At 52.9% G+C, this 15297-nt stretch overlaps 1 protein-coding gene across 1 annotated transcript in view; it reads right to left on the bottom strand.

Moving 5' to 3' along the window:
- SGIP1 (SH3GL interacting endocytic adaptor 1) overlaps positions 1 to 15297 on the bottom strand; it is a 56604-nt gene that overhangs the window by 20610 nt on the left and 20697 nt on the right. The window contains exons 3-12 of the mRNA XM_054212022.1: positions 14009 to 14033; positions 10916 to 10972; positions 10461 to 10515; positions 9439 to 9614; positions 5587 to 5598; positions 4904 to 4915; positions 4175 to 4199; positions 3694 to 3745; positions 2545 to 2630; positions 1143 to 1235 (exon numbers count right to left, since the gene is read on the bottom strand). Coding sequence (XP_054067997.1) covers positions 1143 to 1235; positions 2545 to 2630; positions 3694 to 3745; positions 4175 to 4199; positions 4904 to 4915; positions 5587 to 5598; positions 9439 to 9614; positions 10461 to 10515; positions 10916 to 10972; positions 14009 to 14033 — 593 coding nt within the window. The remainder of the gene's footprint in view (positions 1 to 1142; positions 1236 to 2544; positions 2631 to 3693; positions 3746 to 4174; positions 4200 to 4903; positions 4916 to 5586; positions 5599 to 9438; positions 9615 to 10460; positions 10516 to 10915; positions 10973 to 14008; positions 14034 to 15297) is intronic.

The following is a 15297-nucleotide window of genomic DNA, read 5'->3' as shown; positions in this document are numbered from 1 at the left end:
TAAAAACCTGAATTAGCATTTTAATTAAAACCTGTAGCCTCTGAGGCGCGTATATCTGCCTCCGCATTTCTCATGTGCCCATCCCGCACGGATCCGGGAGGCACATACGGGAGGGAGGAGGAGTGCTGTTGGTTAATTAACCCAGCGCTGCTTTACGGGGGCTTTTTTGCAAAGCCGATATAAATAGCATCCAAGGCCGAACCTCCTGGAGGAGCAGCCCGGGAGGCACGGTGGCACCATTTTAATCACGAGTGTCACCACCCCTTCGCAAGCTCCTGATGTGGCCAGAGGTTGCCTCGACCTTGGGACATCGGCACAGGCAACGGACCGGCATCGGACATCATTGGCAGCTCCAGGGCTGGGGGTGGGTTTGGCCTGAAGTGGGTTGTGCTAATGGCTAGTGAGGGGGAAAAGGAGCCGAGGAACCAGGAAAGAATGACACTGTCACTAGGGAGGAGGGAAGGCTGCGGTTCCCCAGCTGCCCCGGGCAATGGGGAAAGCTGCAAGGAAAACCAGGGATTCGGGGCTGCATTGCCATTCCTTATGTTAGCCTGGAGAAACCAGTGCTTCCAACCTTTCCAGCCAAATAACCTCATCATTAACACGAGAGATCAGGGACTCCTCACCCCCAGGGGCAGGCGGGTTTAACCACTGGCTCCACGCGAGCCCTTTGCCCCGGCCGGAGATATTTCACCTTGCAAACCCAGCACACGCTGGCAGAAGCGTGTTTCTCCAGGGAAGATGAGCATCATCTCTCCCACCCTAGGTACCATCCATCCCGCCCCCTTATCAGCCCCTGGGTACCACCTGTCCCATCCCTTATTGGCCCTTGGGTACCATCCCTCCTATCCCTTATCAGTCCCTAGGTACCATCCCTCTCATCCCTTGTCAGTCCCTAGGTACCATCCCTCTCATCCCTTATCAGTCCCTAGGTACCATCCATCCCATCCCTTGTCAGCCCCTGTCCTTCCTCCACTCCTAGAGTCAAGCCAGGGGAAGAAAACCCCTCTAACTCACTATACAATTAAAACATTACAGATTTTCACAGTACCAGGGATCTGGATGAGGAAAAGGGAAAGGTTTGATCTGATTTCACTATATATTTAATTTCTTCTCAATGATAACCTGCACGGTTCACTTACTTCCAGTTGGAAAAGGTCTCGGTAGCTTTGGGGACTCTACGCTCGCGTTGACGGGCTGGACCGAACCCCATATCTCAGGCTGATCTAGAGTCGCTGAAAATAATAAAAAAATAGATAAGTACACATGCAAGGGCATCGATAAAACTATTTTCTGACAAATACCGAAACACACAGATGAGACGCGTTCATCTGAGGCTTGTAAAGAGAGGAAACGAAATAGTGACAGAAACCTCTCATTAATTAAGGACGGGGGGGTTTCCTGTAACATTGGGTAATTACAAGCTTGCCTGATTTTTTAAACAGGACACGCAATTAGTTTGACACTCATGCCGCTTGACAAACAAGACAATGCCGTTTATGTATTTGGAGGCTTATTAAATTAAGTGAAACGTTGCATTAATTGCAAAAATCGTCTGGAATTTGCGGATACACGGAAAAAACACCCAGGTAATAAAATGAAGAGATCCAATTATATTCACAGAAGTCCCTCCTCTATATCTCATTGCAATTTTTTGCCTTTTTTGTTTATTTGGTTTTTTGGGTTTTTTTGTGGTTTTTTTTTGGTCTATGTGTAGAAAACTGCATGCAAACATGGTTTTGATTAAAAGAATTAACCAGAGTCATTAATTACAAGGCGTAACGAGGGTACAAGCGGCAGCGGCCATTTCGCGCTAGCCCAGCGGAGCCGGGAGGAGGAGGAGAAGGAGGAGACCTCCCCGGGAACAAACCGCTCCCGCGGGTGAATGGGGTTTTTCTTCGGGAAGAACAAGCCTTGTGAGATCGCTGAGCTTCGGGAAAGCTGCGGAGAAGAGGCTTGAGGGGGAGAAAAACATCTCCTTTTACACTCCTGTCTCCTGTTACACTCATGTCCAGGGGAATGCCATTTCTGGGGGAAAAAAATGCCATTACTGAGATGGCATCTTCACGGGCACGGGGACCTGTAAAGCGCTGCCAGACATCTCTCTTCTTATCTTGCTGCAATTAAATTAGCGTGATGCCGAAACGCTGCCGTGGTGTCGGAAGCTAATGACGGCCGCTGCTAAACACAGACTAGTTGGGAGCTTGGTAAACAGGCCCAGCCGGGGTTCCATTTGAAAGTCAATATTTTTAATATTCGTTAGCTGGTCTCTTTCGGGATCTGTCTCAAGGCCACGTAATTAACTAATTGACTTGAACACTTGCTCTGTTTCCGCATAACCCGTATAAAACTCCAGCCTCACACTGCCTGTAACGCAACTTCACGTTCTGCTTTAATTGCCTTTTTTCCCCTCCTTTGAGCGCAGGGCTGGGGGTTGGTAACAGAGCCCCCCCCGGGTGCTGGCGGAGCTGGGTGCCACGGGCTGTCCCCAAGGGGTGATCTGCCAGGAGATGCCACCACCCCCGTCCCCCCGCCCCGACCCACCGTCCAGCTTCTGCTCCTCGAACGCCGACTCCAGCGGGGGCCCGAAGAGCGGTGCCAGCGCGGCGGCGTCCTCCCCGGATTTCTTGCTGCGGGACGAGACAAGGGCCAGGGAACACCACGAGGGTCAGGTTTGTACTCAGACCCCGGCATTTGAGTACCCACACGTGTATTTTCAGGGGTGTTTTTGTTCTAGACTAAGCGACACCTGGCAAAACACGGGGTTTCAGGCGGAGAAAAAGGGGAGGAGAGCGGCGGCACCGGCCGAAGCACTACGGTGCGAACCCTGCAGTGCCCAAGCAGCCAGGGATTGCTTCAGGATTAGTCAGAGCTACCCCAGACCGCAGGGAAAAGCAGGGAAAAAAAAAAGGACAAGGTTTGGACCACTCTCAGGTCCAACCCAGCTCGAGTCAAGCCCCGCCGCTGCACAGGGCACGATCCTTAGCAGGATTTGGCTTCGCTCCGTATCAACTAGTCTGTCCGCTCCCCTCAACCAATACGGACCCGCAGCAGACGCTTGCCAGCTCTCCCCATCGACCGGGCTCGAGGCGGCTTCCAGCAGCGGACGTCCGTGGGACACCGACTATGGATGCCGTGCATCCGAAACCAGGGGTGCCGCTGCTACCAACGCCTCGATTCTGCGTGGTTGTGTCCGGTCAGGCTCGGGGGGGAGCGGGGGCATCCACCATCACCGTCTGGGCACCTCCCAGCACCTCCCCTCCTTTCTTATTTACTCACACAGCACCTGAGCAAAGCGCCCGTGGGCCCAAAGCCCCCAGTGCCTCTCGCATCCCGCGGCACGCAGCGTTGACTCGGCTTATTTAAATGCCAAACGCAAACATTTGGCTGTCCCACGAGCCTAAAAAGTTATAAAAGCGATGTTTCCGCCAGGTTTGGGTAGCTCAGGTAGGTGATGGGTTGGCAATATTTGTACAGCAGTAAAAAAAAAGAACACCCAGGGCTTTTGCTGCGTTAATTCTGAGTTTGACTTGCCCACTTATACGTGAAACGAAAGGTCAAAATCCAGAGGTGAGAACAGATGCTTCCCATTGAGCAACGGTGCAAACGTGCAATTGCCCACCGGAACGTTTAAAAGCCACGTCAGGGTGACGTGCCTGGGTTGGGTAATTATACCACGGAGTCCGCACTGACCTGGCGGGGTCCGGCGTGGGCGTGGAGCGCCGGGGCCGTGCGATCTCCTCACCTGCGGCACAGGAGGGGCAGCGCGGGGTTAGAGCCGTGGACCACCCCCCATCCCCCCGAGCATCACCCCCGGCCCACCCCAGCCCGCGCTGGCAGGAGGGCTGACGCCAGGCGTGCCACCGGCACAGCACGCGTCCCGTCCCACTCCCATCCCACGCCTGCGATGGAGACGCTGGCACAAAAAGGTCTGTTCTATTAATTCAGACTTTATTTCTGTAGAGAGCTGGATTAGGGAGCTGCACTCTTTCTGTAGGCTTCCCCAAGGGTGTCCCCCATGGCCATCTCTAAGGAAGACATTTGGCTGCCATCATTTCTGCCAGGACAACTTTAAAGCAAAACTAACCCCCTCCCACCCCCCACACCCCCCCAAAATACCACCATCACCGCCCTGCTGTAACTACTGCTCTTGGAGGCTGTAGAAAATACTTACTGGATAAATTCCTTTTAATCGTCCCCTGGAATTAGAAACACAGGAGGTAAGCGGGATGCACAGGGACATGGGCGCATGGCAGCTGTCACCCGAGGAGGGACACCGCGGGAGCAAAACAGCCCAGCAGAGGTTGGGCGATATTTACCGTACAGCGTCCCAGCTGCACGCGTGCGTTGGGAAATCCCGTTTGCTCCCACCGAGAGGGTTTTGAGCCGCTTAAAGCCACCACCCGGCACTGCCACCTTCGCAGCCACCCTGGCGGCCGGTGGCTTGTGGGGGTCACCGACACCCTCACCCCATTAGAAATCACGTAAAACCAAACCCCTCACGTTTGATGGCTGCAAATCAATCTATGCCAAGTGATGTGCTTTTAAGCAATGGAAATACCTTGCTCTTGCCAGACAACGCACACGTGCCCGTGCGCAGCAATAGCCAACTCCCCCCCCGCTCAAAATCCCGGCAGAGAGGGGAGCGCGGGTACCCGTGGACAACCAGCGGGGTCCCCAGGGGGATTGCAAGGATGCAGGTCGAGCTGTGGGGGATGCCCACCATCAGGGACCCCTTTGCATCAGCCAGGGGGAGGGAAAGGTCCCACCACGACCTGGGGTCACACAACGGGGCAGCTAATGGCAGCGTCACCCCGCTCCTCTTCCCCTGCGCAGGCTCAGACCCCCCCAGCACCCCCAGCCCCGCGGCGGAGGGGCGGCAGCAGCGGGCGCGGGTGCTTACCGGGCTGCGCCGCTGCGGTCAGCGAGAAGGAAGAGAGAAGAGACACCTGGTCAGAGAGCGACAGGTCAGCGCCCCGAGTCCCCCAGCGCCCATCGCACCCCTCCAGTGCTGGGGGGGTCCTCCTCCACCGCCCCCAGCCCCGGCACCCACCAGCAGGAGCACAGCACCCAGCACCCACAGGCTGGTGCGTCCCCCCGGGCACCGGGAGAGCAGCGTCCGGAGGGACCCCAAACCCCATGGAATGGGTGGATTCCCCCATTTTGGGCTCAGAAGAGTCTGAAGCCCAGTCCTCCCGGGGAAACCATTGCACGCAGTGACACACATTGACCACCGGTGGGTTTTTCTGCCTTCTCGTACCTTCTGATGTGCCATGAGGTACCTAAAACGCGCCCAGATGGAACTGCGCCCTTACACTTCTTGTCCAAAAACCACCAGGTCTTTCACCCAAACTACACCCCCAGACTGCGCGCATTCAAGGCAAAAGACAGCCCAGCTCTATTTTAAAACGCTCTAAGTCAAATCAAGGGAGAAGGAAAATAATAAACCTCGTGCCTTCCAAAATGGGCTTGTTATTTGCATTTTACATTCCAGCTCTAGAGACATGCAAAACAGGGACCGTGCAAACAAGAAAACACAGGACTGCGTTAAAAAGATTATAAGAGATAAAAAACGGTATTTCTTACCGGACTTTTCCTCTAAAAGAATGCGGAAAAATAAAAGAAGAAAGTGAGAATATAAGATGTTTTCTATAAAGGGATAACACAGAAATAAAAGATTCGTGTTATGGCCGGAAGCATCAGGCGTGTAACTGTTAAACGTACAGCAAAGCGGAGTCGTGCGCGCACCCAGCCGGGCTCTCATTCACTCGGACGGGAGGTTGGAGGGAGACAGAGCGTCTAGAAATGAAAACCTGCATCCGCGCCATCTCACGGGAAGGATTCACGTGCTTTGATGTTAGCGGGCCCTGCTAATTATAGACAAAGGCCATTTCCCAGCCTGTTCCGTTTCTTGGAAGGGTCCGTATGAGAGGAATGTCCAAAGCATGATTTTACCCCTAAGTGCTTAAATTTAAGGCTATTCCTCGTCAGCTTTGCCCAGTGACTGGTTTTTTTCAGACCGTGACAAAGCCCCCACTCCTGGGGCTGAGTTTTCGTGGTGCAGAGAGCGAAGCGGGCAGGAGCTGCCGGAAGGACGGAGCAGGGAAGAGGGTGGGAGGTCTGGAGACGCCAGGCTGGTGCTGGTCCGGTTCGTGGCACCACCTGCACGCTTCTCCTCAAGAAATGAGACCTCAGCTACTGGGCTTCAGGCAGGGGATGCAGCTGACACCAGCGGACACCAGTATCTCCAGTTTTCTTCTTGTTTTCAAGCGAAGGCACCATAACATACACCCCAAAGGGTGTAATTGCCTATGGACATGGCATGTCCCATCCCATCCAGGAGAGGCTGGTGCACAGGAGGGACGGAGCAGCGCTTTGCAGCTGGTTTTGGAGAGGAGACAAGCCCAGGACAAGGGCAGGGACCTGGACAGCAAAGCATGGAACTCCCATGGACGCAAAACTCCTCCAGACAGCTCCTGCCCCGGGCGCTGGTGCTTTCCTGGACACTGGTACCACTTGCCAGGAACCCGGCGGCGGCACCGCTCACCTCCCCATCTGCGCCCTTTGGCTCCGTACGCCGCAGTTTGGCTCCTGACCTGGGAAAGCAGCACGGCTCCTTCTGTTCAGCCTGGCACGGGGATTTTGCCTGAGCCCTTCGGGTTGAGCAGAGCATGTTGGCAGTGCTTTATAGGGAGCTCTAACCCCAGCCGTGCTCTGCTGGCGGTGGCAGCGGGGACACAGATTTTCCCCAGGGAAAGCACGGAGCATCCCAACCCAATGCCCAAAAGGCAGGATCCAGACCGCACCAGGCTGACACACACAGTTGTGCTCACCAGGGGCTAAATCCTTCCTAACCGATGGCAAAACTCCCCTCAACCTCAGCAGGAAAAAACACCACGGAGAAGAGGAGACACAGGATGGTTTGGGTTGGAAGGGACCTTAAAGGCCACCCAGCGGCACCCCCTGCCCTGGGCAGGGACACCTCCCACCAGCCCAGGTTGCTCCAAGCCCCGTCCAACCTGGCCTTGAACCCCTCCAGGGATGGGATCATGTCTAGCAAAACACACATTTTGTGGGTTTTGTTTCCCTGGAAAAGGTGAGGTGCAGAAGAACTGCTGGCCACAGCAGCCTAATCCTTGTGTACCAGTGCAAAACTCTTCAAGTATTTCATCATAGAGTCATCTAGGTTGGAAGGGACCTTTCAGGTCGAGTCCAACCATCAACCTACCACTGACAAAAACCGTCAGTAAGACTAAAAATAACCAAGGAACTTCAGACTGCTGGGAGCTGAGTGTAACCGTTTGATAATGTCTTGATGGATCTTTATTGCTAGAGGCAACATTGCTTTACGTTTTTTGGCTAGATTCTCTGTGATCCCCACGCCGCAGTACAGAACTGATGAGTGGCTACTCCCCAGCTCTGCCAGGGCCACCAGCTGCACCCCGGGACGGGCGAGTGCCCTGCTATGTCCGGGGGACCTGCTGCCACCAAGGGATGCAGAGATAAAAGCCAGGAGGGAAGGAGAACGCACCAAATATAGGCTTGGCCCCTTAAATAAGTTCTTATGCCTTCCCTATCCTATTTTTAAAGCATTGCACTCTCTCCTCTCAAAATAATGCTGTCTCCTACGTTATGCACGTGTGTGCGCCAAACTGCTGGGGCCATCACTTCGCAAGACCAAAATTAGCTTCGTTTCGCAATAAGAAATTCTGTTTGAGGTTTGTTTTTTTTTTTCTTCTCTTGATCAAAATTATCCACCTATTTGGCAAATGATTGCCAGTCTCCAACACTCCCCCATCCTTCATTTGCTTATTTGCTTAATTTTGATGAGGGTTTTCGGTTGTTGATTTTTGGGGGTTTTTTTTCCCCCCTGTTTTCCCCTGGTCACAGAGCAAAAAGCAGCCAGAAGTGCACGTCCCTAAAGGGAGCCGTGCTGGAGGGACTCGGTATTTCCAAGGATAGTGATGTGTCCCAGAAGCTTTCATTTAAATTGGCGATGTTGCGTTGATTTGCAAAGAAGAAATAAACCGCTGTTATTTTATTTCCTCTTCACTTAGAGTTTGAAGATTCATTCACATTTCAGATACAGGCTAATTATAAACCATAGAAAGCCTCATCTGCAAAGACACTGTAGCCCACACTAAAGCCCACTGAAAGACAAAAATCAAATCTTTTCACGGCTGAACAGATTGGGATGAGACGACAGAAATCTTGACAAGCCTTGGGATAACCAGAGGGTGACGGTATTTTTACTAGGAGGGACTCAGGAGACAAGACCTTTCCTTCCAGAATCCCGGATTCACCCTCAAGGTAAGAAGTGTCCCTCTAACGTCCCAGAGCAGCGGTGTGTAAAACCCCACAGGTGCTTTCCCTGTCCCAGGAAAGACCCATCCAATTTATGTCTTCAATGATGACCACATTGAAAAATGAGGAAAAAAGGTAAAAATAAGAATCACAGAATTGCCTAGGTTGGAAGGGACCTTTCAGATCATCGAGTCCAACCATCAACCTAACTCTGACAAAAGCCATCACTAAACCATATCTCTAAGCAGTGTGTCTGCCCGGCTTTTAAAAACCTCCAGGGATGGTGACTCCACCACTGCCCTGGGCAGCCTGGGCCAAGGCTTGACAACCCTTTCCGTGAAGAAATTTCTCCTAATCATAGAATCAATCATAGAATCACAGAATCTTCATGGTTGGAAGGGACCTTTGAGGTCATCAAGTCCAACCAGACCCCTACCATCTCTGCCACCAGAGCATGCCCTGAAGTGCCACATCTAGACGTTTCTTAAACACCTCTAGGGATGGTGGCTCAACCCCCTCCCTGGGCAGGCTGTTCCAGGGCCTGACCACTCTTTCAGTAAAGTCATTCCTCCTAATATCTAACCTAAACCTCCCCTGCCGCAGCTTCAGACCATTTCCTCTGGTCCTGTCATTCTTCACCTGGGAGAAGAGGCCAACCCCCCCCTCTCTCCACCCTCCTTTCAGGGAGTTGTAGAGGGCAATGAGGTCTCCCCTCAGCCTCCTCTTCTCCAAGCTAAACATGCCCAGCTCCCTCAGCCTCTCCTCATAATAATATCCATAATATCCATCCTAAACCTCCCCTGGCGCAACTTGAGGCTGTTTGCTCTTGTCCCATTGCCGGTTCCTTGGGAGAAGTAAGGGAATAGTAGCTTCTGACCTCAGTTGCCCTGTTTTATGAGCAGAAAAGGGAATTTTTAAGACATTTTGACCTGGAAATGCCACCACAATACAGCTGAGATCTCCTTGCAGTCACATTATTGCCTCTCTAGAGAGACTAGACCCTATAAATAAGGACACAAAAGCAAACGTAGCCATTGGCACCTAAGGCAGAGCCCCCCGCTCCCTTGGGATGAGCCCTGCGGAGCATCACCACTTTTACAACCAGGGGAAGAGGTGGAAACACCGAGGACTCACCACGGGGGATGGAGAAAGTGCAATGTTGCCTATAGACGCCTTCAGCTCGTCCACCGTCGCCGCGCTCTTCAGGATGTCTTTAGCCTGCAAAGGCTTGATCTTAATGTTGAACTTCTTGTGCGCCTCCTCTTCCTCTTCGGATTCACTGGAGGAGTAGAAGTGCTTTCCTTTGGTAGGTAGAGCACAGTTAAAGAAGGTTTCCTTCTGCTGCCAGGGCAGAGCCATGGCATTCAAAGGCTCAAGCCTCCCCGAAGAGTGTGGGGGCAAATCCTCCCGCCGTGCCCATCACTGCTGCTTTACCCCGGTGCGGGCAGAGGACACGGGGACGGTGCTCGCAGACATAAAGCCAGCCCAGGTTTAGCCCAGCAGCGATTTGCATCGCCGCCCGGGGTTCCTCCCCATCGGGACCGTCCCGGCCCATCGCCCGCAGACAGACAGCATTTCTCAGTGGCAGCAGAGGAAGAAATCCTGCTTTTTCCAGTAAGCCTCCTCCAGCTGCGCGGAGGCGGCTGAAAACCTGCTGCCAGCCCAAGAGATGGGCACCTGCACAGGCTGCGGCTGGCAGCATCTCCTCGTCCCTCAGCGGGGCGCATTAGGGGAGCTGCAAATTCATCTTTGCTCATCTTACCGCCACGCAGATCGTTTCTGCCCCAAAACAGCATCAGCGGTGATGAAGCACCGCACACGGCCAGCACCCGCACGCAGCCTCGCAGATGGGATGGGACACCGGGGTCTCCATGGGGCACCCCGCCGGGATGCTGCCTGCGCCGCTCACGCCTCCTCCTCATTTCATAGCACCGGATCAAAGGCGATTAAAAATCCCCTTCTGCTCTGCTGCCTCAGGTCATTCCCCCTGGGAGACAGTGTTAGCTGCCAAGCGACAGCTCAAAAGGAAAATAAAAGGGGGAAAATAAATTATGATTATAAATAAAAATAATAAAAGTAGTCAGTGGCCCGCCTGTGAACCCCAGCTCATCTTATGGTCTGTAACCTGAAGAGTCAAGTCCAACAACAAAGGATATAGCCTGGTTCCTCAGGTCGGATGCTGTATCCCTCCTCATCAAGCTCAGGTGAGTTCTGAATAGGGCACACACACAAAAAAAACCAAAGCCAAAAGAATTAGGAAGCAGATAGATTTTTCCCAGGTAAGATTTTACAATGCTCAATTTTTGCAGTAAAACTTTCTGCAATACTTGGTTGCAACGGAGGTTTTTCTCCACGTAACTGCGATGTCCTGCAGGGACGGGCAGCGCCCTCCTCACCTGCAGGGCATCAGGCATTGGGACCACCCAGTTTCTGGGCGGTTTTAGCTATTTAATTAACACACAGATAAAAAAAAAATATGCATCTTGACACAACTACCACCTGGCCATCACCCAAAACGGCCACCCAGAAAGCCAAAACGGCAGCATGACAGTGCAGCCCAGGTTCCCCATCAGGAGGTGGATGGAGGGAGGGGGCTCCGTGTGACACTTACGTATCTGTCCCAGTCGATCTCCGCATAAAATCCATTCGGGGCTCCATTTGTTTTCTTCTGCAACACATCAGAAAAGAAAATTTCCAAGTTTTAAATTAAGGACGCAAGGACACACCATACCTCCCAGGCGTGCCGGGATGCCTGGGCATCGCTGCAGCTGCCCATGCCGGCGCGACGGGGAGCTGCTCTGCCCGCACAGCAGCAGGTCCCGTTTCTGGAAGATCTTCCAGACCAGAGGGCTAAAAGACTTTTTTTTTTTTTAAAAAAAAACATTCATTAGCTGAACATATAGCATTTCTTAAGGAAGAGAAATGAAACGTCCTTTTCTCCGCCTGCCGGGGTGTTCCCGCCCATGGGGAGAGCTGGGGGTAGCGGGGGCTCCCCATGACCGCCGAGCACCCCTGTTTACTGGGGATAAGCACCTTCCCCAGAACACGCTGAAAGAGGGGTTGGGTTTCTGTGACCGGGCGGCAGAGCACGCCGGGCGCCATCGCTTCACAGAGGGTAGCAGCGGTGAGATGGGTCCGGGATGTGGTGTTAGCACACATCACGACACACCGACAACACACACACAGGTTATTGCTGCTTTGAACTAAGAGGGGCTGGTTTGGAAGGAGGCTTTGGGCATCCATCGCCTACGGGACCCTTTGCTGGTCTGCTCCGGGCATCCAGAAAAATGCCCAAAGCTCCCACTGGCCAACGCAGCCAGGGACTGGAGTTTGGCTGGGTTGTCAACTTTGGGCACCTAAATTTGATAATAGTCCAGTTCCCTGCCAGTGGTTGCCCCCCCAGCCCAACACCCCTGCCAAGGGTCTAACACACTGTCCCGGGGGGACGGCAGCACGGGGGCTGGATCAGGCCACCAGCACCCTCGCCCTCCCCATTTCACAGGATGGTTTGGGTTGGAAGGGACCTTGAAGATCACCTCGTTCCAACCCTCCTGCCATGGGCACGGACACCTCCCACTAGACCAGGTTGACCTCATTCCAAGGTCCTTTCAAAGCGCAACCCAGTTACGGCTTTTGCCGTTGATACCTTCCAAGAAAAGACACCTTCTCACCCCCTGGGCGAGGGCTGGCCACCCCCTCCTCTGGGGCTACTCCCTTGTTCCAGCCCCATAGCAGGGACACCTCCCACCAGCCCAGGTTGCTCCGAGCCCCGTCCAACCTGGCCTTGAACCCCTCCAGGGATGGGGCAGCCGCAGCTTCTCTGGGCCAGTGTCTCACTACTGGATGGTTTCACCCAATGGTCCTCATGATGCTGCCCAAGGACAGAGCACCCTCGTCAGAAGAGTGAAAAAAACAGACTCCGGCTGCAGTTATGTGGGACTTCTGCTTTTCCCCCAGTCCATCGGTATTCAAGCCCATTTCTATTCAACTCACATACAGCCACCTGACCCCACCTAAGTGGTGTTTTCCTATATTCTGGATTTCAAGCCAAAAATTACTCGCTGGTTTCAAACAACCCTTTCGTAGCTGTCAACCGAGCTCTGCTTTCCTTACCGCGTTTTTTTTTCCTCCTTCACGCGCACTCTCGGGTTTGCTATTGCAAGGTGGCTCATTGGGATGAGGGCTGGGCGGCTGGAAGGGATTGGGGTTTGGCAGAAAAAGGGTTAAAGTATTGGGTGGATTTGGATTTTCTTTCTTTTTTTTTTTTTTTAAAAAAAAAAAAAAAGCACACAAAAATAAGTCACAAGGAACTAGCAAACACACTGCACGGTTTTAGAAGAAAAGGAGGGCTCAGCTGCAGCTCCATTAGGAGTAAGCGTGGTTTTTACCGGGGGCAGGTAACGGGGCTCTATTCAGCAGTCAGAGGGTTCCCCGTCTCACCTCCTGCTGCAAACGTCACGGTGAGAACATCTTGCAGGAGGAAGAGTTAGACTAAATGTCTCCAGCCCCCGGTTCCCCTGCCTCCAACACATTCAGTGGCTTCGTTATACCTGCCCCCCCCCCCCCCCCCAAAAAAAAAAATCGTATTCCTGCATCCTTCAGCTCGCTGGAGCACTGGAGACCCCGTCCTGCCCTGCACCGAGCTCAGACAGCAAGCCACCCGGAAAAACCAGGAAGAGGAGCCCAATTGGGAGGGCACCCAAGGTCCCTGCACCCACGCTGGGCAAGGAAAGGCTGCCCACAGCACTTCTGTCAGTGGAGGGAACGGCCCCGGGCTGCTCCTCGCATTTTATTTATTTATTACTGCTGAATAGAGCCTTGGTTCAAGCGCTACCTGAGCTGCAGGCTCTTTTTTTTAATTGCTATTTCTTAACGAGTGGCTTACGAACGCAGGGCGAGCCCAAAGCCAAGGATCTTGGGTCAGACGCAGAGGGGGAAAAAAAAAAAAAAAAAAAAACACCAAAAAAACCACCCCACACAAAACAGTTTAGATCTCTCTGAAGATCTCTCTAAAGGAGAATTTGGCACCCCGGCTTTTGTATGGCTTTGTAAAAGACACCCCAGCACCGCTCTCCCTGCCGAGCCTCCAGAGGGTCTCCGTTTTTATTTTAAGGGGAGCTTGGAATGCCTGAATTTGCTCAAGAAATAACGACCAGCACAGTCCCAGTCTGAACCCAACATGCTTATTCGCAAAATTGAAATTAAACAGCTGAAGGAGACGTGGTCCCTCTACTGCCCAGGTCTAGCTGGGGCGTTTCTACTTGACGCCACAAACAAAAGCAGCAATAATTCAAAAACAAGTAACCTCCTTATTTTCGGTTTAACATAGAAAATAAAGATAAGTATGGGAAACAGCTGTTCCGGCAATTTTCCCTGAAGTCATGGCACAGCAAATCTGGCCCAAGCCAATTAGCGGGAGCAGAAACGAGGATGCGGAGCCGGGGTTTTAGCAGGACACCCGGTCCCTCTGCCCACGGCGCTCGTCAGGCCTTTCTGCATTGGTATTTTCTTTCTGTTAACTTGGTAGAAAGCCTGGAATATGCCCTTATTTTAAACAGATAGCTTCTTACTGGAGTTTATTTTCTATATTAACCAGAAGGGAAGAGATGGATCACAAAGTGCCGATGGTGGCGGATGGAGGAATTTGCATTTCAGGGGCCGCGGCAGGAGAGAGAAGCGGGACCGGGGTCCGTGCAATACTTACAATGCCGTCCCTGTCTGGCGACCCTCTGCAAAGAAAGAAAGGCAGCTGCGTTAGCTCCCAGACATCTTACTGCTGCCCGATTAACCGTGGAAATGGTTTTCTTAACGAATCCACAGCAGCAACAGGTTTAACTGTGAAATTGTCAGCAAATCTGAATTACCTGCCCCGCGCTCCTTGTGAAACCCACACAAGGGTCCTGGTGCCAGTGATCTTGTGCTACCAGATGCCAAGTTTTATGAATAAATAAAATGTTCCTGCTGAAGATCACACTTTCCTGTCTCTTCCTTGCGTCCATCCCACGGCCACAGCCCTGCCCCGGGTGTGCATCGTCTTGCAGAAGACAATGAAAATTGCGTTTAGAGATTATTTTTTTTTTTCTTCTGCCAGAAGCACAGTCACTTCTCTTTCGAATGGATTTGAGAATTGATGAGACACCTCAGGGATCCTAATCCCCAGCCACTTATGGGATTGCGACCTTGGTCACAGCAAGTGGCATGGCCAGCTCAGCAGTATTTAAACCCTGTCTAAGGATCCTAAGTTATTTAATGAAAAGACAGATATGTTTATGAAAAACAGACGGGCTCCTCCACCTCCCACACGCTCCCGAGTTTTATGCGTTGCCAGGGATTTGCCACAAATTAACGTCTGACTCAGGGCATCATCAAAAGCCTGCAGGGAGCTGCTGCCCATCCAGCTCTGGTTTAACAGAGAATAACATCTTTGAACTTCACTAATTCATACGCGTCTGCCTCCCATCTCTCTTATCTTGTGCTTAATCTCTTCGCACAAATGTCTCCGAATTTTTTTTGGAAGTAGCAAAGATCCCCTCTGCTTCCATATTTCATAGAATCACAGAATGGTTTGGGCTGGAAGGGACCTTAAAGGCCACCCAGTGGCACCCCCTGCCCTGGGCAGGGACACCTCCCACCAGCCCAGGTTGCTCCAAGCCCCGGCCAACCTGGCCTTGAACCCCTCCAGGGATGGGGCAGCCACAGCTTCTCTGGGCAACCTGGGCCAGGGGCTCACCGCCCTCACAGCCAACAATTTCTGCCTCACATCTCATCTCAGTCTCCCCTCTTGCAGTGTAAAACCCTTCCCCCTCGTCCCATGGCTCCCCTCCCTGCTCCAGAGTCCCTCCCCAGCTTTCCTGGAGCCCCTTTAGGGCCTGGCAGGGGCTGGAAGGTCTCCCCGGAGCCTTCTCTTCTCCAGGCTGAACCCCCCCAGCTCTCTCAGCCTGTCCTCCCAGCAGAGGGGCTCCAGCCCTCCCAGCATCTCCGGGGCCTCCTCTG

The sequence above is a fragment of the Rissa tridactyla genome, chromosome 8, assembly GCF_028500815.1.
Source record: "Rissa tridactyla isolate bRisTri1 chromosome 8, bRisTri1.patW.cur.20221130, whole genome shotgun sequence".
NCBI classification, from domain to species: Eukaryota; Metazoa; Chordata; class Aves; order Charadriiformes; family Laridae; genus Rissa; species Rissa tridactyla.
The sequence above is the reverse complement of the archived record's forward strand: the minus strand, read 5'-3'. Positions and strand labels throughout refer to the sequence as shown.